At 40.6% G+C, this 20756-nt stretch overlaps 1 protein-coding gene and 1 pseudogene across 5 annotated transcripts in view; one reads left to right on the top strand and one right to left on the bottom strand.

Moving 5' to 3' along the window:
- Positions 1-20756, top strand: part of USP37 (ubiquitin specific peptidase 37) — a 121260-nt gene that overhangs the window by 18327 nt on the left and 82177 nt on the right. For all 5 annotated transcript variants that reach the window (XM_074010123.1, XM_045367711.3, XM_045367708.3 and 2 more), the window contains exons 5-9: positions 2014-2114; positions 4837-5015; positions 5631-5708; positions 18263-18360; positions 20216-20300. Coding sequence is in view for 4 of the 5 variants with exons in the window: in XM_045367711.3 (XP_045223646.1) it covers positions 2014-2114; positions 4837-5015; positions 5631-5708; positions 18263-18360; positions 20216-20300 (541 nt within the window). In the remaining variant the exon portion in view is untranslated. The remainder of the gene's footprint in view (positions 1-2013; positions 2115-4836; positions 5016-5630; positions 5709-18262; positions 18361-20215; positions 20301-20756) is intronic.
- On the bottom strand, positions 9770-10683 carry LOC135966478 (roquin-2 pseudogene; annotated as a pseudogene).

Here is a 20756-nt window from a genome sequence, read left to right as displayed (position 1 = left end):
CGGGCGCCTGTAGTCCCAGCTACTTGGGAGGCTGAGGCAGGAGAATGGCGTGAACCTGGGAGGCGGAGCTTGCAGTGAGCCGAGATCCGGCCACTGTACTCTAGCCTGGGCGACACAGCGAGACTCTGTCTCAAAAAAAAAAAAAAAAAAAACCTTGATTTCAGGGCTTCTTAAAGAGTGAGAGCTCATAAATGTAAAGTATGACTTCCCTATGCTAGGGAGTCAGTAAGTCATTGGTGTTATTAAAATAGCTAGCTGTGGGCTTAACTCTTAATTCATTCTGTGATCTTGGGCAAGTCATTTTAATCTCAGGTTTAGTTGCTTTAGCTGCCCAAAGGTGATATATACTTTGCAGAGACTAGAGTAAAATAATTAGTGTAAAAATACTTTTTTTTTTTTTTTTGAGACGAAGTCTTGCTCTGTCGCCCAGGCTGGAGTGCAGTGGCCAGATCTCAGCTCACTGCAAGCTCCTCCTCCCAGATTTACGCCATTCTCCTGCCTCAGCCTTTCGAGTAGCTGGGACTACAGGCGCCTGCCACCACGCCTGGCTAATTTTTTGTATTTTTAGTAGAGACGGGGTTTCACCGTGTTAGCCAGGATGGTCTCCATCTCCTGACCTCGTGATCCACCCGTCTCGGCCTCCCAAAGTGCTGGGATTACAGGCTTGAGCCACCGTGCCCGGCCTAAAAATACTTTGAACAGTATAAAGCGTTTAATATAAGCATGGCGTTTCAAATCAGTGGACAAAAGACTAATATTTGATAAAGTGTTATCTATAAACAAGACAAGTAACCATTTAGGAAGATAATACACTTGGATCCTTATTATCTCCTTTTATTCACAGTGACCAAAGATTTGAATGTAAAAAAAGTATTGTAAAAAATACTTTCATCGTAATTTCTGGATGGAAAAGAATTTTCGGGTATTACATAAAAACTAGAATTAATAAAGGAAAAAGATTGAAAACTTGTGTTAAAAAATTAGACAGTCTCTAGCAAGGAACAAAAGACAAATGAAGAAAATCGTAGCCAGAGTGACAAAGTTAATATTACTAATATATTATACAAAGACTTATTTTGCACATCAATAAAAAAAAAAAAGTAGAGAAATTGACAAAAACTGCAGATAGAGAATTCAGGAAGCAAAACAGATGGCCCTTAGACATGAAAAAATTCTCAACTTCACCAGACTCAATTTCCTACTACCACATTGGTAGCAGTGTGAGGGGAAGCAAGATACTCTCATATACTTGGTAGGAGCATAGAGGTTTTTGTTTTGGTTTGGTTTGGTTTGGTTTGGTTTGAGGACTATGTAATGATGTAATGATGTCGGTTTAGTTTAAAATTGTATGTTCTCTCAGTAATTCTTATTATAAGGAGTTTATCCCACAAAAATATTTGTGAAAGGATGTTAAGCATTGTTTGCAACTTTGAAAAATTAAAACATTTCAAATGGTCATCAGTCGGAAATTGGCTAACCAAATTAAAATATAAAATTTTAAAAAGTATATGTAAATTCATATTTATACAATACCTCGAATGTTCTTTGAACTACCATTAGTTTCTTCAGAATAGAAGCCATTTATTCTGCTGGATAAACTTACTTGTAGAGAATGTTTTGGAGTATATGTTATCAGAGATACACCTGTCACTGTTTCTGACATCCAGTGTCAGTGTTCATGTTGTCAGTACACAATGACTTTTCCATAGTGTTATTAATGTAATTACCAAATGTTTATTCTAGCTTTTTTTTTTGCTTTGTAAATTTTATCCTATTAAATGTTTTCAGGTGTGTGTGTTATTTAATTTTTTTGCTTCAGATTCTAGCTCTAAATTTTAGTTTCTATATAAGATGTATATTCTGTCAGAAAGAATTGGTTGATAGGCACTTTGATTTGTTTTCTTTTTTTCCTGCTGTTTCTTCTATTTCTTCAATATTATATAAAAATGATAAATCTTTTTGTTAAAGTGAGTGATTTGGGGATTTAAAAAAATTTTTATTTTTGGTCACCAGCCATGAAACCTTCTCAGGGGTCTGGTAGTTTTGGAGCCATTCTGGGCAGCAGGACCTCACAGAAGGAAACCAGCAGGCAACTTTCTTACTCAGACAATCAGGTATGTTCATTTGAATCTTTTTAGCATTTTGAAAAAATGATAGTTGGCCAGGCACGGTGGCTCATGCCTGTAATCCCAGCACTTGGGAGGCCAAGGTGGGTGGATCACTTGAGGTCAGGAGTTTGAGACCAGCCTGGCCAACACGGTGAAACCCCGTCTCTACTAAAAATACAAAAATTAGCCAGGTGTGGTGGCACATACCTGTAATTCTACCTACTCAGGAGGCTGAGGCAGGACAATTGCTTGAAGCCAGGAGGCGGAGGTTGCAGTGAGCTGAGCTCGTGCCATCTCACTCCAGCCTGGGCAACAGAGCAAGACTCCATCTAAAAAAAAAGAAAAAAAAGATAGTCATAGACTATCAAGGGTATTTCTGCATACCTGAAATGTATCATTTTAGCAAACCCAAACCATAGAGTAAGAGAACTTTGAAGCTCTTTTGTAAGTAAATTTATGAATTCTCTTTGGCTATGCAAAGAGGTGATCACTTAGTCCATTTATTGGACTAAGCAGTGAATAAGATTTCATTTTTGTCGGGTTCTTTTTATAGGTTAGATTTTTGGGGGGACATTTTTATTGAGATATAATTGACATGCAGTAAGTTGTATATATTTAAAGTACAATTTGATATATTTTGACTTACATATATCCTTAAAATCATCATCATAATCAACATAGTGAACATAACCATAACTCTTGAGTTTTCTTATTGTCCTTAGTAATCCTTCCCTCTGATCCCTATCCAGAAGCAACCACTGTTATGTTTTTTCCCACTGTAGATTAGGTTGTAATTTCTGGAGTTTTATATAAATGGAATGAATGTGTAATATTGGGAGGGCAGGGTCTGGCTTCCCTCATTGAGCATAATTATTTTGAGATTCATACATTCCTTGGTAGGAATTTAAATTGTTGAAATATTATTTAAATGCATAAGTGTTAACACATATAGCAGAAGCAAGTATTTATGGTTTCACAAGTAATAATTCTCATTAGTGAAGTCATAAATTCAATTTTGTGGGTCATGACTAATTAAATTTAAAAAGTAGAATAGAAAATAATAGAGCATATTGTACATATTAAGGATAAATACTGATTTTTCAAAGTTTTATTTTGGTTTATTTATACATATATATATAATAGGTTTTGATGTAAAATATTTCTTACTATGCGGCCAGGCGTGGTGGCTCACTCCTATAATCCCAGTACTTTGGGAGGCTGAGGTGGGCTGATTCCTTGAGCCCAGGAGTTTGAGACCAGCCTGGGCAACACGTGAAACCCTGTCTCTACAGAAAATACATAAATTAGCTGGGCATGGTGGTGTGTACCTGTAGTCCCAGCTACTTCGAAGACTGGGGTGGGAGAATCACCTGAGCCTGGGAAGTTGAGGCTGCAGGAAGCAGTGATTGTGCCACTGCACTCCAGCCTGGGTGACAGAGTAAGATTCTATCTTAAATATATATGTGTTATATATATACATATGTTATTATGGGATGGGATGATGTTCAAAATTCTGAAAAAGTTGCAAAACAGTGGACATGTAGTATGCTACTGTTTGTATAACAAAAAGTAAAATATTGATTTGTATTTGCATAACAGAACAAGGGAAGAATTAGTGGGAAAAGGAGAAGTGGAAGAACTGAGTGATGGATGGGGATAGTGAGACTTACCATTGGTCTGTGGCTTTTAATATTACTTTGATTTGTGAACCTTGAGAATGTGTCACTCATTTGAAAATAAATTTAACTTTTTAAAGTATTCATTCGGATGACCTTAGAAGTTTTAAAATTTCCTATCCTAAGATTGTAATTCTGTAAAACAAAAGTAATGGGACATAACTTCCATAGAAAAATCACATAGCTCTTAATGTAGAGATATAAAACTTAACTGGCAGAGTGTTCATGTAAAGCTCTATTTCCCAACTAATGCTTACATTGCCATATTCTCTTTGAGTGTTCTTGCTGTGTCTTAAGGGTAGACTCTTTGACTCATCCTCACAGTGAACTCTGTCACCTTCCCTCTCCCTATCATATGTTTCATTCCTCCAAACTAGAACCCCCTCAAGAGTCATATGACTATTTTGTTGGCATTTAAGTTGTGGCAACCAAATGTCACTGTCACTTTTTCTTAACGTGTCATAATCATAATTGGATATTTTTTTCCTCCAAAGATCAGTTCTCATGCTGATCACTAGAGCCATGTCTTTGTGTGTCTTTTTTATTTTTATTTTTTGTTAGTAATTCAAAGTAGTGTTCTTGCCTCCTCTCCAGGTGTGCTGTGGAGTTTTTAAGTTTATAAGAAAGCCATAGGAAAATAAGTGTCAAGCTCAGTTTTTCACACTGACTGTACATTAGAATCACCTGAGTGCTTTAAAAAACAACAACAACAAAAAACAACAACAACAAAAAAACTGATGAATGAACCTTACCCCAGACCAACTGGAATAGAATCGCTAGAGATATATCTCCATTTGTATGTTTTCATTTTTTTAGAGATAGGGTCTTGCTCTGTTGCCTAGGCTGGATTGCAGTGGTACAGTCATAGCTCACTATAACCTCGAATTGTGGAGCTCAAGTGACTCTCCTGCCTTGGCCTTCTGGGATTACAGGCATGAGCCACTGCACCTGGCTCCATTTGTATTTTTTAAACCTTGCCATTGGAGAATCACTGTTCTAAAAGTATTTCAGTTAATTTGAAGATTTAACTATCTCAAACTTTATTTTTACAGGCTTCTGCGAAAAGAGGAAGTTTGGAAACTAAAGATGATATTCCATTTCGAAAAGTTCTTGGTAATCCAGGTAGAGGATCGATTAAGACTGTAGCAGGAAGTGGAATAGCTGTTACTCGGACGATTCCTTCTTTGACATCTACATCAACACCTCTTAGATCAGGGTTGCTAGAAAATCGGTAGGAGAGACTTTTTTTTCTTACTCATTAGCTGTATCTGTTTGTAAATGTCTTTTAGGCCTTTTAGAAATACCAATAATTTGAGGGGAAATAAAGTACAGAGTACATTTTTGGTAGATGTAGTGATTACAAGTGTTTGTCAATGTAGTTTATGTCACTGGCACTTATTGAGCATGAAAATATACAGCATATAAATTTAAATATGGGCCAGGTGTGATAGCTCACGCCTGTAATCCCAACACTTTGGGAGACTGAGGCAGGCCAAACATGAGGTCAGGAGATTGAGACCATCCTGGCTAACATAGTGAAAACCCTTGTTTACTAAAAACACAAAAAATTAACCCAGCGTGGTGGCACACGCCTATAGTCCCAGCTATTCAGGAGGCCGAGGCAGGAGAATCACTCGAACCTGGGAGGCAGAGGTTGCAGTGAGCCAAGATCGCGCCACTACATTCCAGACTGGGGTGACAGAGCGAGACTGTCTGGAAAAAAAAAAATGGTTTAGAGAATTAAATAATAGTAGTCCCATTTCCTGTCCTTAAGTATGTTGGTTTATGAATTTTTGTGATATGAATTATGGCTTTTTAAAAGTAACCTTTTCTTTGTTCTCTGTAGTACTGAAAAGAGGAAAAGAATGATATCAACTGGCTCAGAATTGAATGAAGATTACCCTAAGGAAAATGATTCATCATCGTAAGTTAATTTAAGGGCCTTTATAGTGTTAGAGCAGTATTTCTTAGACTGGTATTTGTAACCCCTGGGGAAGATTGGGGAAATGGTTTTAATTTATCAGAATTCCAAAGATGGAAGAGCAGAATTTAAAGTGGTTTGGTGACAGTAGACTGTGGCTCAATAGAGAGGGAAATTAGCCATTGCCATTGCTTTGATCATTTCATTGCATTTCTCTTATCCTGCCTTTTTTTAAAATCTGTAGTACTTAGTGGGAGAATAGAACTGAAGAACTCTAAACAGATGTTTCTTGCTGGCTGCTGTTTTAGTGTGAACCCCTTCTTGTCTTCTTTATGCTTAATTTTAAAAAAAATTTACTTTTTTACTTTACTCATGTAAAACGTCAGCCTAGAGGTTAAAGGATGTGAGCCTATGTGTTCTAGGCAAGTAGCATTAATCTTTCAGAGGTGTTTTCTCCGTTGAACAAAAGGGAATAGATCAACCCAGGGTGCTCACCAACTCATAATAATCATCCTCATTTTGTGAGGTTTTGTTTTTTTTTGTCTTCTAGGGGAGAAAACTAATTATACAGTTATCAGTTAAAATCTCAATTAATACCTTAACAGAATCAGTTGGTAGATAGTTAATTGGTACTTGAGGTCAAGGGGTCACCAGAAAGGAGTTGGGAAAAAGCCAAATAAACTTCATGTATTAATTGATTTGCTGCTGTAATATATGTAAAAGTCTGAGTAGGTAGTAGGACTGGTATCTGAAACTATAATCACCATGGACCCAGATTCTTTCTGTCTTATTGATCTGCCATCCTTAATAAGCAGCCTCCATTTTGTGGACTCAAGTAGCCACTTCAGTCTCTACTTTCATGTCTCCATTTCTATTAGTGGAAGAAAGCAAAGGGAGGGCATACCGTTTTCCTTAGGCTGGAAATTGCATATACCACTTTTGTGCATATCACATTGGCCAGAACTTAATCACATGGTTATATCAGGTTATGAAAAGGTCTGAGAAATATGCCTGTGTTCCAACTGTTGTGGCAAAAGGGTACAGTGGTTATTTAGGGACAACTAATACAACTAATAGTCTGCCTTAGTTTGCCCCTACGGCCACTGAAATAACCCAGTTCACTATTCTTCCATACATAGAACACCCTTTCCTCTATCCAAATGGAGAAGAACGCCAAATCTCATGAGAACATTGTATCCAGCTCAGAGTCTAGGATCTTTGGGTGATCCTTCTCTCTGGGTGCAGTCTTCTCTCTAAGGTCCAAATGTCCCTTGGACCGTGCCCCTCATGGTCTAATACCTAAAAACTAAAAGGCAAGTTAATTTGCATTCCCCGCTCCAGACCTCATGCACACATCATTATACATTGCTGGAGTAGGAACAGAATAATCACAATAAAAATTTCTGTTTAAAATAGACAAGAATAGGAAACTGCAGGGGTCTTGGGACTATAGCAGTGATAAAATCTTGCGAGGTGGAAATTGTGAGGACAGTGAAAGCGATGGAATAAGTTCCTGGTTAGCCCATCTAGCAGTCTGATTCCGTTGTCTGGGAGAAACCACCTTGCCCATGGTACTCCATGTGACCCCTGGCTTTACCCTCTGGCAGGTTTTCCTTGTTTGTTTTCTTTAAAGGCCACCACCAAAATAGATTTTGAAGACTGTATTTTTCATCAAGGCCATATAGCTTTTATAGCCTGCTTCATCCAAGTTTAAAGATTCTTTAAAGATAAAAGAAGCAGGCTTGAGAAAGAATTGGGGCCAATATATGTATATGTTTTTTAATTTTTTTTTTTCTTTTTTTTTTGAAACGGAGAGTTGTTCTGCTGCCCAAGCTGGAGTGCAGTGGCACGATGTCGGCTCACTGCAACCTCTGCCTCCCAGGTTCAAGCAATTCTCCTGGCTCAGCCTCCCATGTAGCTTGGACTACAAACAGGCGCCACCATGCCCAGCTAATTTTTGTATTTTTAGTAGAGACAGGGTTTCACCACGTTGGCCAGGCCGGTCTGGAACTCCTGACCTCAAGTGATCTGCCCACCTCGACCTCCTAAAGTGCTGGGATTACAGGCATGAGCCATTGCACCGGCATGTTTTATTTTAACATACTTTTAAATTTTGAAATAATTTAATTTGCAGGAAAGTCACAAAGATAACATAGAATGTTCCTGTATACCCCTTACCCAGCTTCTGCTAATGTTAATATCAAAGTTATTTTCTCACAAAACTGACTGTCTAGTTAACTCTTACCATTGCCTCAGTTTGAGAATCAAAAGCAATTGGATATTTTTATCCCATGGTCTCCAATTACCAGACAATTTTGATTCTAGGCTCTTGGCACAGACAGCTATGTTGTTTTGTTTGTTTGTTTTTGCTTTTTGTTTTTTTTTTTTTTTTGAGATGGAGTCTTGCTCTGTTGCCCAGGCTGGAATGCAGTGGCATGATCTTGGCTCACTGCAAGCTCTGCCTCCCGGATTCACGCCATTCTCCTGCCTCAGCCTCCCAGGTAGCTGGGACTACAGACTCCCGCCACCACGCCCAGCTAATTTTTTTTTTTTTTGTATTTTTAGTAGAGACAGGGTTTCACCTTGTTAGCCAGAATGGTCTTGATTTCCTGACCTCGTGATCTGCCTGCCTCAGGCTCCCAAAGTGCTGGGATTACAGGTGCGAGCCACCGTGCCCATCCTGTTTTTTGTTTTTTTTTTTTTTTTGAGACGGAGTCTTGCGCTGTCGCCCAGGCTAGAGTGCAGTGGTGCCATCTCAGCTCACTGCAACCTCTGCCTCTTGGGTTCAAGTGATTCTTTTGCCTCAGCTTCCCAAGTACCTGGGATTACAGGCGTGCACCACCATGCCTGGCTAATTTTTGTATTTTTAGTAGAGACAGGGTTTCACCATGTTGGCCAGGCTGGTCTCGAACTTCTGACCTCAGGTGATCTGCCCTCCTTTGCCTCCCAAGGTGCTGGGATTATAGTCATGAGCCATCATGCCTGTCCGCTATGTTTCTTTTTTTTTTTGAGACAGAGTCTCACTCTGTCTCCCAGGCTGGAGTGCAGTGGCGTGATCTCTGCTCACTGCAAGCTCCGCCTCCCGGGTTCACGCCATTCTCCTGCCTCAGCCTCCCAAGTAGCTGGGACTACAGGCGTCCGCCACCACGCCCAGCTAATTTTTTTGTATTTTTAGTAGAGACGGGGTTTCACCGTGTTAGCCAGGATGGTCTCGATCTCCTGACCTCGTGATCTGCCCGCCTCGGCCTCCCAAAGTGCTGGGATTACAGGCGTGAGCCACCGCGCCCGGCCTGCTGTGTTTCTTTTCATCACTGGTTGCAAGCTGATTAGCTTTGGCCTAAATTTATATGTCTCAAATAGGACCTTGTTGAAAGCAAAAAGAAGCACTAACACAGACCAGTATCCTTAATTGTTGTACTCTTTTACTGTAGAGCTATAGGTTCAGTGAGTATGAGATCTGCCTTTCAAGACGTTAATATGACCGTATTTATCAAATATTTTACTAAGGCATAAAATGGTCACCACCTTTCTCATCTGTAATATCGGTATTCTTACCTCCCTACCCTCTTACTAAGCCGCTGCTACATACTTTAGGTTTGTTACGGTAGCACCCCACTTTTAATAACAAATTTTGTATATTCAAGGTCTAGTTGAAGGGAACAAAATTCACTCTAGCGAGTTTATGCACAAAGGTATTTGTACACAGTAAGTATTAAAAGGCTTACAGAATCATTAGGATAGTTGAAAAGACAGGCTCTAAGTTAAGTTTTCAGGAATTATTTTGAGAGGTTTGCCTCAAACCAGATCACCAAAGATGCTCCCAGCTATTCTATCATTAAGCTAACAGCTGAATTGGAATCTATCATGAAAGCTGTCATCTCTAGAACCATGCTGTCACTTCCGAGATTGGAAACCCTGTACAGAAAAACCAAGGTGATATTTAGCATCAAAAATAGTGGAATAATAATGCTTCTACCTTATTTACACTTTCCAGATCTTGCATGTAATTGCCTTATTTTATTTTATTTTTTTTTTAACAACAACAAAAACAAATTTATCTTTAATTATATCAATATTTGTACATATAAAGACGGGTTGAGTCTCAGGATCCTCAAGCCCCAATAGCTAATAAAAAAGGTAAGATAGTAACCTATCTTACCTGGCCCTAAAAACTGGCATCCTCGAGCCCTGACAGCGGCCCATAGATTGGCAGACAACTGCTGAGGGTTCTGGTGTTGTAATATCAGTTCTGTTACAGTTCTTTCTCCGAGGAAACGAGCTGCTTTTGTGGCTCTTACGCGACCTTCTTCCTCCATCAGTTGACAGTTTACAAGTGTCACCAGTTTCCTTTGCATTGGATGGCTCAGTGCACTCTGGTTCAAACTAGCTACACCTTTACCTCTACTTCGTGGTTTTAAGTAGAGTGCCAAATCCTCAACGCATTTCTTTGCAACCTCATAGTGTTTATTCTTACCTAGATTACTTAACTTAATTGACTGATGATCTGGTACCTGGGCTCCAACTAACTGGAGAAGTGCAAAGTTGATAGGAAGTACATCAATATCTGTGTTGATGGCAGTCTGGTCAAAAGGACAAGCTTTTCGATGAAGTTTATTCAAGCAGGTCTTGCAAACAGTGTGTGAACAACCTGAACTGATGGGTTTGTGCACATTCTCATCAAATTCATTATAGCAGATTGGACAGGACAGAAATTCTGTCCATTGAGCTGCCTGCACAGGCATTGTGGAAGCTGGATGCTCGGGTTAGCAGTCTAGCAGATCATTATTTTGCTGTGTAGTGTTTTGTAAGCTGAGGGGGCCCAGGTGGGGTCACTAAGGGCGACGGAGGCGCCTCGTCTCGCCGAGGCAGAGCTTGGCGGAGATTTCATGACCTCAAACTCCATCGGGAGCTACAGGGACAGCCCCGTTGGCTGTCCGCAACGAGGCCTCCTCCTCCTCCTCCCTCTCCCTCCACCTCCATCTTCTCCTCCTCCTCCTCACCACGGAGGCGGACCTCAATTGCCTTATTTTCGATCTGATCCAGAACACTAACTAAGAAATGTAGGGTTACTTTATTAGCATTCTTGTTTCTGCACATCAGGGAGGTACACCAGAACGTGGTTGTGCATGCCAGTCTAGTACATTGACTACACTTTTGGGAAGTCCCAGTTGTTCCAATTAGAAGTCTGTCTGATAAGCACTAGGTTACTGATCCTTGTTCTGGGTTACTAATACTTTTTACACCATCACATCTAGATTTTTTTTAAGTTTGCACTCCTTAGAAGCTGACCTAGATGAATATACTTGTGCAAATGACATTTAAAGCAGTGCCTATAGAGGAGACAAATAACAGAGTGGGAGAAGCAGGCCAGAGAAGAAGAGGAAGCCAAGGAAGAGTGTGATCTCAGGTAAAAGTACCACAGAGAATAGGCTTCATCTTGATCTAGCAGGGAAACTCTTGGGTTGTCCCAGCTTGAGGCAGGGAGACTGGGCTTTCATATTTTCATACTGGACCGTCTTTGGTTACCAGTTGCTCTGGCTCTGTCCAGGTGGGCAAAATGTTTTAAGTAGTTCAAATGCAGTTCTCTGAAGAACTACAGATGCTGACTGGTGAACCACATTGAAAATACACAGTTTAGGGGTGTGTAAAGGATAAAAAGGATCTTAGGGACTCTGATGGGACATCACTGTTGTCCACTAAAAGAGTTGGTACTATAGTTCCCCCTTCCCCTAGCTTGTACCGTTTATGTTGAATCCTGTCTTGTATTAAGTTTATTCCATTTTGTCATGGATTCTTCATATTGTTGCTTCCCACTTCCTGGGAAGAATCTTCCAAAAGGAGGCTTAGTGGGATTAACTACAGTGTGTTGCTGCAGGTGATCTTAGGGCCCATATTGACATCTCTTCCTACCATCAATTCCATGCTTCCTCTATTAACACTTCTACTCATCTTGATAGTTTGACTGAATGGCATTACCGAGATCTTCATCTGAGGGATTTGAGCCTTTAGTCACCATATGCTTGTCAGGCTGTGGTTGTTGTAATTGCCCATTATAATTAGATGAGAGCTATGCTCATTGAGCATGAGAGCATTAAAAGGCACCCTAGTGAATCCCCCTTATTCCAGATAAATTCCTCACTGCCCTCATTATATAGCAGCAACCCTTCTTCCTTATAATAGTCATTTACCCCTGCCAGTGTGGTAACTCCTTTCCTTTTCTGTGAATCTGCCTGCATGAGGAGCTCAAAATAACTAGGTAACAGCCATAACTTCAGGTTTAATTGTTCTTTAACTGTCTTTCTTGATTAAAAAGCACCCCGTCTGGGAACTAAGACCCACAAAATCTAATTTGGAGAGACAGAAAGCACAAATTCTCCAAGTGAGTTACTGAAAAATAATGGCAAATGGGGCTACTCCTGCTTCTACTTCTTGGTTGCTGGACCCATGTATTTTTTATAAATGGAATAATTTTGTTGGTATCTTGAAGGCCATCCCATTCTTAATGAGATCCTCTGCATACTGCACTTTTAAAGGGTATTGCCGCACTTTATCAGTCCAGCAGCTTTGGGGTAGTACTGTATGTGGTAGGAACTGTGAATCTTCTGGTCATATGCTGTTGTTGTACCTCCTATTCTGCAAAGTGGAATCCTCGTTCTGAGGTATTATGTGAGTTTTCTTGTTAGTGAATGAGATACTCCTATGAGTCCTTGGATAGTAATGCTGGTCAAGGCACTGTAGACAGCATAGGCAAATGTATATAGTAGTTCCTCTTATGCATGATTTTACTTTCTATGGTTTCAGTTACCTATGGTCAACCTTGGTCTAAAAATGTTAAATGGAAAATTCCAGAAATAAATAATTCATAAGTTTTGTTTTGGTTTTGAGACAAGGTCTTGCTGCAGCCCAGGCTGGAGTACACTGGTGTGGTCATAGCTTACTACAGCCTCCAACTCCTGGGCTCAAGCAGTCAAGCCTCAGCCTCCGAAATAGAACTGTAGGCATGTGCCACCATGCCTGGCTAGTCTTGGCTATTTTTATTTTTGTAGGGATGCCGTCTTGCTGCGTTGCCCAGGCTGGTCTTGAACTCCTGGCTTCAAATAATCCTCCTACCCTGGCCTCCCAAAGTGCTGGGATTATAGTTGAAAACTACTGCACCTGGCCCTAATACATAGGTTTTAAATGGTGTACTATTTTTAGTAGCACAACGAAACCTTGAGCTTTCCCATTCTATCTGGCCTGAGATGTGAATCATTCCTTTGTTTAGTGGCTCCACACTGTATATGCTACCTGCCCATTAGACACTTAGTAGCCATCTTGGTTATCAGACCAACTGTGAAACTATTGCTGTGTTTATGTTAAGTAACCCTTATATTACTTAATAATTATCCAAAGCACGACAGTAGTGATGCTGGCAATTCGGATGTGCCAAAGAGAAACTGTAAAGTGCCTTCTTTAAGTGAAAAGGTAAAAACTCTCAACAAAGAAAGAAAAAAAAGATTTTTCTTTTTTTTTTTTTTTTGAGACAGAGTCTCACTCTGTTACCCAGGCTGAGGTGCAGTGGCGTGATCTCAGCTCACTGCAACCTCTGCCTCCTGGTTTCACACAATTCTCCTGCCCCAGCCTCCTGAGTAGCTGGGATCACAGGTGCGTGCCGTCATGCCCAGCTAATTTTTGTATTTTTAGTAGGGATGGGGTTTCACCATGTTAGCCAGGCTGGTCTCGAACTTCTGACGTCGTGATCCGCCCACCTTGGCCTCCCAAAGTGCTGGTATTACAGCCATGAACCACTGCACCTGGCCAGGTTTTTTATTTTTTTGAGACAATCTTGCGCTATTACCCAGGCTGGAGTGCAGCGACACAATCTTGGCTCACTGCAACCTCCGCCTCCCGGGCTCAGGCAATCCTTCCACCTCAGCCTCCCAAGCAGCTGGGACTACAGGCATGCACCACCACACTTAGCTAATTTTTGTATTTTTTGTAGAAATGGGATTTCACCACGTTGCTCAGGCTGGTCTCAAAACTCCTGAGCTCAAGTGATCTGCCCGCCTCAGCCTCCCAAAGTGCTGGGATTACGGGTGTGAGCCACCGTGCCCCTTTGCTGTGGTTGCGAAGATCTATGGTAAGAATGAATCTTCTATCCATGGAATTGTGAAGAAGGAAAAAAAAATGTATGTTAGTTTTTGTGTTGCACCTCAAACTGCGAAAATGCAGCCACAGTACAGGGTAATTGCTTAGTTAGAATGGAAAGGGCAGGTCGGGCACGGTGGCTAATACCTGTAATCCAGCACTTTGGGAGGCCAAGGCAGGTGGATGGCTTGAGTCCGAATTCAAGACCAGCCTGGGCAACATAGCAAGATCTCATCTCTACAAAAATTAGCCAAGTGTGGTGACATGTACCTGTAGTCCCAGCTACTTGGGAGGCTAAGGTGGGAGGATCGCTTGAGCCTGGGAGGCAGAGGTTGCTGTGAGCCAAGATCACACCACTGTATTCCAACCTGGGCAGCAGAGCAAGCCCCTGTCTCAAAAATAAAAAAATAAAGTAGCATTAAATTTGTGGGTGGAAGCCAGGAACAGAATTTGTTCCAGTTGGTGGTAGTTGAGTTCAGTACTATCTGTGGTTTCAGTACTATCTGTGAATGTCATCATATTCATTGTGGGTCTTAGAACATGTACCCTGAAGACAAGGGGGAACTACTCTGTCTAGAATATTGTCAGTCCCAATAAGGATTAATTGCTGTCTTTTTTAGTGTGGAAAAAATCTGATATAATCAATTTGCTACTAAATGACTGGTTTCCTCAAGGGATGCCCTTGGATCAGGGACTCGGTCTTTTCTGTTAACCAGTTGGACATTAAGCAGCCACAGTAGATAAACCTTGGTGAAGGGGAACCCATTTTTTATAGCTTCTATCTGCCACCATAGCTGTTATATTATTCAAGGTCCCTTTGTGGAAATAACAGAATGTCTAAGGACACAAGCTGGCTGACATGCACTGGACATATTATTCATGGTCCCTTTGTAGAAATAACAGAATGTCTAAGGACAGAGGCTGGCTGACATGCACTGGACAAGTTATCCTGCTGATTGTTTAGTGTCTCTTCAGTGTTGTTCTCTAGTGAGCATTACCATGTAAAACAGATCACTCTTTGTCCATACTCCCATAAGTCTATCCATATACCTCTTCCATAAATCATTTCTCTCTGATCTTCCAGGCTTGCTCGTTCCGAGCCCCTGACTATTCATCCAAATCATTTGCCACCACCCAGGAGTCCATGACCCACTTCTCTCTCCATACAAAGTAGATGATGAGATGCATGTCTCAAAGCTCTGCACAGTGGAGGATTTCCCCTCACCACTATCTTTCAAGGCAGTCCCTTAGTGGGACTATCGTGCAGCATTAATTTATTTGCAGTTTGTACCAATGTACCAAGATGACCTATCCATTAATCAGGCCCAGGTTTACTCCTTGTTTCAGCTTGACATTGGAAATGCCCCTAAGGCATGTTCTTGTCATCTCTGCTTTCTTCCTTGGACCCAATTCCAATATACCTGCTTCCATTTTATGATAGATTGCTGTTGTACTCTCCTGGTCTTATGACTTCTTGGGTGTGATAACACCCAGCTCCTGATAGTTAGCTCTGGTTGCACAGTCCCTTGATGACCATCAATCAGTCAGATGCTCTGTCTCTTCCAGGGCTTAATAATATGCCAAGAGTAATATGCCGTACTTTACAGATGAGGTATAATTTTTGGCTGCAGACAGCATGGTCTTGCTCTACAAGGTCTGGACTGCAACTCTCCTGTGGGTGACTCTACACATTGTCTTTGTCCTTTAAGTTGGTAATTGGCTCAACTGAGCTTGTTTTCTCTCTTGAACACAGAAATACTTAGCATCAACCAGTCAATACCATAGTCTTTTTGAGGATTATTTACCCCATATCACCTGCATCTGTTATCTGTTGCTGTATCCAAACCACTCTAAAATTTAGTGACTTGAAATAGTAACTATTCATTTTTGCTTATGAGTTTATGGTCACCTGAGTGGTTCTGTTTATCTGGACCCAGTTTGGCTCATAGTACCTGGATTCTAATTTTGTTAACGCATCTGTGATCAGTAGATGGTTTGGCTAGAGTTTGACTGGTCTAGGATGGACTCACTGATTTAACTGGCCATTGGGTAGTGAGGGTGATTGGGCTATGTGTCTTCCACTGTTAACAGGCTAGCCTGGGATTATTCACATAGCAGTGGCAGGGTTCCAAGAGAGTGAGTGGAAACCTGTAGGGCACCTTTAGGCTTAGGGTCAGAACTCACACAGTGTTAACTTCTGTCACATTGTTTTGGGAAAAGGAAATCACAGGACTAGCCCCATTAAAAGATGAAGAAATAGACTGAATTTATGATGAGAAGCTTGAATATAGGGAGTGAAATAATTTGGGACATTTTTAAACAACTTTATTAAGGTACAATTTACATACCATGTAATTGACCCATTTTAAGGGTATATAAGTCAATTATTTTTGGTAAATTTTTTGAGTTATGTTACATCATCATTATCTAGTTTCAGAACATTTCCATTACCCCAATAAAATCTATTGTGTAATCATTCGACCACATTTCTAAAATACTGGAGATACTACCTGAGCCCTATCCTTCTCTACCTTATTTCATCCTAATTCACCAGAGATAAAAATCTTAGCAATTGTAACACTATAAGATGTCAGAGGTATTACTATCAGCAACAGAATTTCTGTTGCCGTTGCCAAACAAGAGTCCAATTCCAGAATCCCATCCTTAGAGTGTGCTTCCTAGGCCCACTTTTAGTACCAGCTGTTGTAGATTATGTTGCCCAGAAGCAGAATCTGAAATGGAGATTAGTGTGCATATGAATTACTGAGGAAGTACTCCCAGAGAAGATAGTGAAGGGAGTAAGGAAAGCAGTATAGTTAAGGGCAGGAAACAAAGCATGGATGTGATCCTGGAGAAGTCACACAAGGACATGAAGGTTAGTCTTCATCCTGATATTAGAGAAATCTGTTATGTAGCTTCCACCATAAAGTTGTTTTAATCCAAATCAAGAGAGCTGGGCTTCTCTACCGTAGCGCCTGGCTTTGTTTGTGACTCTGAGATTACAGGCAAAGTATCTCTAGTAACTTGAGGGCAGTCCTGTGAAGAAGAGCCCTTGATACTGGCTATCAAAAACATAAGTTGGTATGAAGGTATGGAAGAGAGAATACAAAAATGAGTCAGAGGGAATCTAGGTGGAGCACACTTAGGCATTGTCTGCCACAGGCTTACTTCATGATGGTTCCCCTTAAATTAGCACTGTTAAAGCATGAACATTTATTTGAATGGACACTCTCTACTTATATGGGTTGAGGTATTTGAAAATAATACAGGGGAGAAAAAGGCTTTTAACTTTGTATTCATGATCCTAAAGAATTTTAATCAGTATAAATTAAAATGCTGTTGCCACTTATCTAATAGTATTTCTATTCATGTGGAATATATAGTTTTGATTTTGATTTTTCTTTTCTTTTCTTTTCTTTTTTTTTTTGAGACGAAGTCTCGCTCTTGTCACCCATTCTGGAGTGCAATGGCATGATCCCTGGCTCACTGCAACCTCTGCCTCCTGGGTTCAAGTGATTTTTCTGCCTCAGCCTCCTGAGTAGCTGGGATTACAGATGCCTGCCACCACGCCCGGCTAATTTTTATGTTTTTAGTAGAGACCGGGTTTCCCATGTTGGCCAGGTTGGTCTCAAACTCCTAACCTCAGGTGATCCACCCGCCTCGGCCTCCCAAACTGCTAGGATTACAGGCTTGAGCCACCATGCCCAGCCTGATTTTTCTTTGTAAACCTATAAACTACCAAGCTTGAACAGTTTACTTTTTTTTTTTTTTTTAAGACCAAGTCTCACTCTGTTGCCCAAGCTGGAGTGCAGTCGCGTGATCTCAGCCCACGGCAACCTCCACCTCCTGGGTTCAAGAGATTCTCCTGCCTCAGCCTCCCAAGTAGCTGGAACTACAGGCACGCGCCACCATGCTTGGCTAATTTTTGTATTTTTAGTTGAGACGGGGTTTCACTATGTTGACCAGACTGGTCTCAAACTCCCGACCTCGTGATATGCCCGCCTCAACCTCCCAAAGTGCTGGGATTACAGGCGTGAGCCACCGCACCTGGCCATAGTTTACTTTTTAATTGATTCTTTTGGTCTTAGTAGCTGAGTCATTTTATCTGGTCTTGCTTTTGGCCAAGAAAATCTAATAATCTTAATGTCTTTGATTTGACTTTTATTTAAAGAAAATCCTCCTTTACTTTTGCTAAGTTAATCAGAATCATGGATTGGATTGGCTCTTGAGATGGTAATTAAAGATTATTTTTGTAATTCTCATTTGTTTAAGTCATTGACCTTTTGAGACTAACAATCTTGTAGCTTAATTTTCAAGCATATCAATGAATTCAGCACTTGAAATGTAAATGTTTTAATGATAACTATTTAAAATTAAGAACAATATTTTTATACACTTGTACTATATTGATGTAAAATTATTAACTATAGGAACAACAAGGCCATGACAGATCCTTCCAGAAAGTATTTAACCAGCAGTAGAGAAAAGCAGCTGACTTTGAAACAGTCAGAAGAGAATAGGACATCAGGTAAGTGTTTGATCTTACAATAAATAAGGTGCTCATTTATTGTATATTTATTAGACTAGAAATAAAAACCTAACCCTGATCATACATCTGTACATTATTTTTATTTTTATTTATTTATATATATATTTTGAGACGGAGTCTCGCTCTGTCGCCCAGGTTGGAGTGCAGTGGCACAATATCGTCTCACTGCAACCTCTGCCTCCCGGGTTCAAGTGATTCTCCTGCCTCAGCCTCTCGAGTAGCTAGGACTACAGGTGTGTGCTATCAGGCCTGGCTAATTTTTGTATTTTTAGTAGAGATGAGGTTTCACCATATTGGCCAGGCTAGTTCTGAAATCCTGAACGCAAGTTATCCACCTGCCTCGGCCTCCTAAAGTGCTGGGATTACAGGTGTGAGCCACCATGCCCGGCCTAATCTGGTGTTAGTTATTGGGTGCTGATTTGTACCCAATACTTGGCTAAAATATTTTAAAGTATTAGAAATCCAGTTGGGACCAGCCTGGGCCATACGGCAAACAGATATGTTGTCATCTAGGTTTCACTGTTCCATTTCTAGAGCACAGGCAAGTAGATTTAGCATAATTCTTAAGGGCCCTAGTATTTTCAGTATGGTAAGTGAGGATTGGCTTCAGTTTCAAGTCCTCAGCCATATTAGCCCCTAGCAAGAGAGTCAGCCTGTCCTTTGAAACTCTGAAGCTAGGCATTGATTTCTCTCTAGCTACGAAACTCTTAGGTGGCATCTTCTTCCAATATAAGGCTATTGCATCTACATTGAAGACCTGTTATTTAACGTAGCCACCTTCATCAGTGATCTTAGCTAGATCTCAATAACTTGCTGCAGCTAGTTATTGAGTAGTTGCTTAATAACTCAGTAGTTGCTGCTTCGCTTTGTATTTTTATATTGTGGAGATGGCTTCTTTTCTTAAACCTCATGAACCAGCTCTTACTAGCTTCACATTTTTCTTCTGCCTCTCTCAGCCTTCATAGAATTAAAGAGAGTTAGACCTTTACCCTGGATTAGGCTTTGGCTTAAGAGAATGTTGTGGCTGGTTTGATCTTCTGCCTAGACCACTAAAACTTGGTCCACATCAGCAATAAGGCTGTTTTGCTTTGTTATTCACATGTTTACTTGAGTAGCACTTTTAATTTCTGTCAAGAGCTTTTCCTTTGCATTGGCTGTTTGGTGCAAAAGGCCTAGCTTTCATCCTGTCTCAGCTTTTGACGTGCCTTCCTGACTGGGCTTAATTGTTGCTAGCTTGTTATTTAAAATGAGATGTGCAACTCTTCCTTTCACTTAAAAACACAGAGGTCGTCGTAGGGTTATTAATTATCCTAATTTCAATATTTTGTCTCAGAATAGGGAGGCCCAAGAAGAGAGACAGAGATGGGGTAATAATGACTATTTGGTGGAGCAGTCAGATAAATTGAGTTCGCCATCTTATGTGGGTGCAGTTCGTGGTACCCCAAAATAATGACAATAGTAACATCAAAGATCACTGATCACAGATCACTGTAATAGATATAATTTAAACGTTTGAAACATTGCAAGAATTACCAAATGTGACGTAGACATGAAGTGAGCGAGCATATAGTGTTGGGAAAATGGCACTGATTGACTTGCTTGGTGCAGGGTTGCCACAGTCTTCAATTTGTTTAAAAAAAAGAAAATACAAAAATACCTGCAATATCTGTGAGCCACAATAAAGCAAAGAGCAATAAAATGAAGTATTCCTGTATTTGATGAGAAGGAAAAAAAGAGTTAAATATAATCAGGACTAATGTATACTTTTATTATTAAATGAACTTGAATGGTTGATTTAGGAATTACGTTTTTCCTTTGTTCATTTGTTTTATAGGGCTTTTACCTTTGCAGTCATCATCCTTTTATGGTAGCAGAGCTGGATCCAAGGAACACTCTTCTGGTGGCACTAACTTAGACAGGTATGCATTGGTTATATGACTTGTGAAAAACTTAGGAGCTCTTTTTTTCAGAATATCGAATGATGGGATAGGCTATGTATTATCCTCTTAAGTGAATATGATAATTTAACAAAATTGATGAGACTTGGCCGGGCGCGGTGGCTCAAGCCTGTAATCCCAGCACTTTGGGAGGCCGAGATGGGCGGATCACGAGGTCAGGAGATCGAGACCATCCTGGCTAACACGGTGAAACCCCGTCTCTACTAAGAAATACAAAAAATAGCCGGGTGAGGTGGCGGGCGCCTGTAGTCCCAGCTACTCGGGAGGCTGAGGCCGGAGAATGGCGTGAACCCGGGAGGCGGAGCTTGCAGTGAGCTGAGACCCGGCCACTGCACTCCAGCCTGGGCTACAGAGCGAGACTCCGTCTCAAAAAAAAAAAAAAAAAATTGATGAGACTTGTAGAATCCTGACATGTTA

This window comes from Macaca fascicularis, chromosome 12 (genome assembly GCF_037993035.2).
Source record: "Macaca fascicularis isolate 582-1 chromosome 12, T2T-MFA8v1.1".
In the NCBI taxonomy this organism is placed as follows: domain Eukaryota; kingdom Metazoa; phylum Chordata; class Mammalia; order Primates; family Cercopithecidae; genus Macaca; species Macaca fascicularis.
Note: the sequence above shows the minus strand (reverse complement) of the source record. Positions and strands in the feature narration are given on the sequence as shown.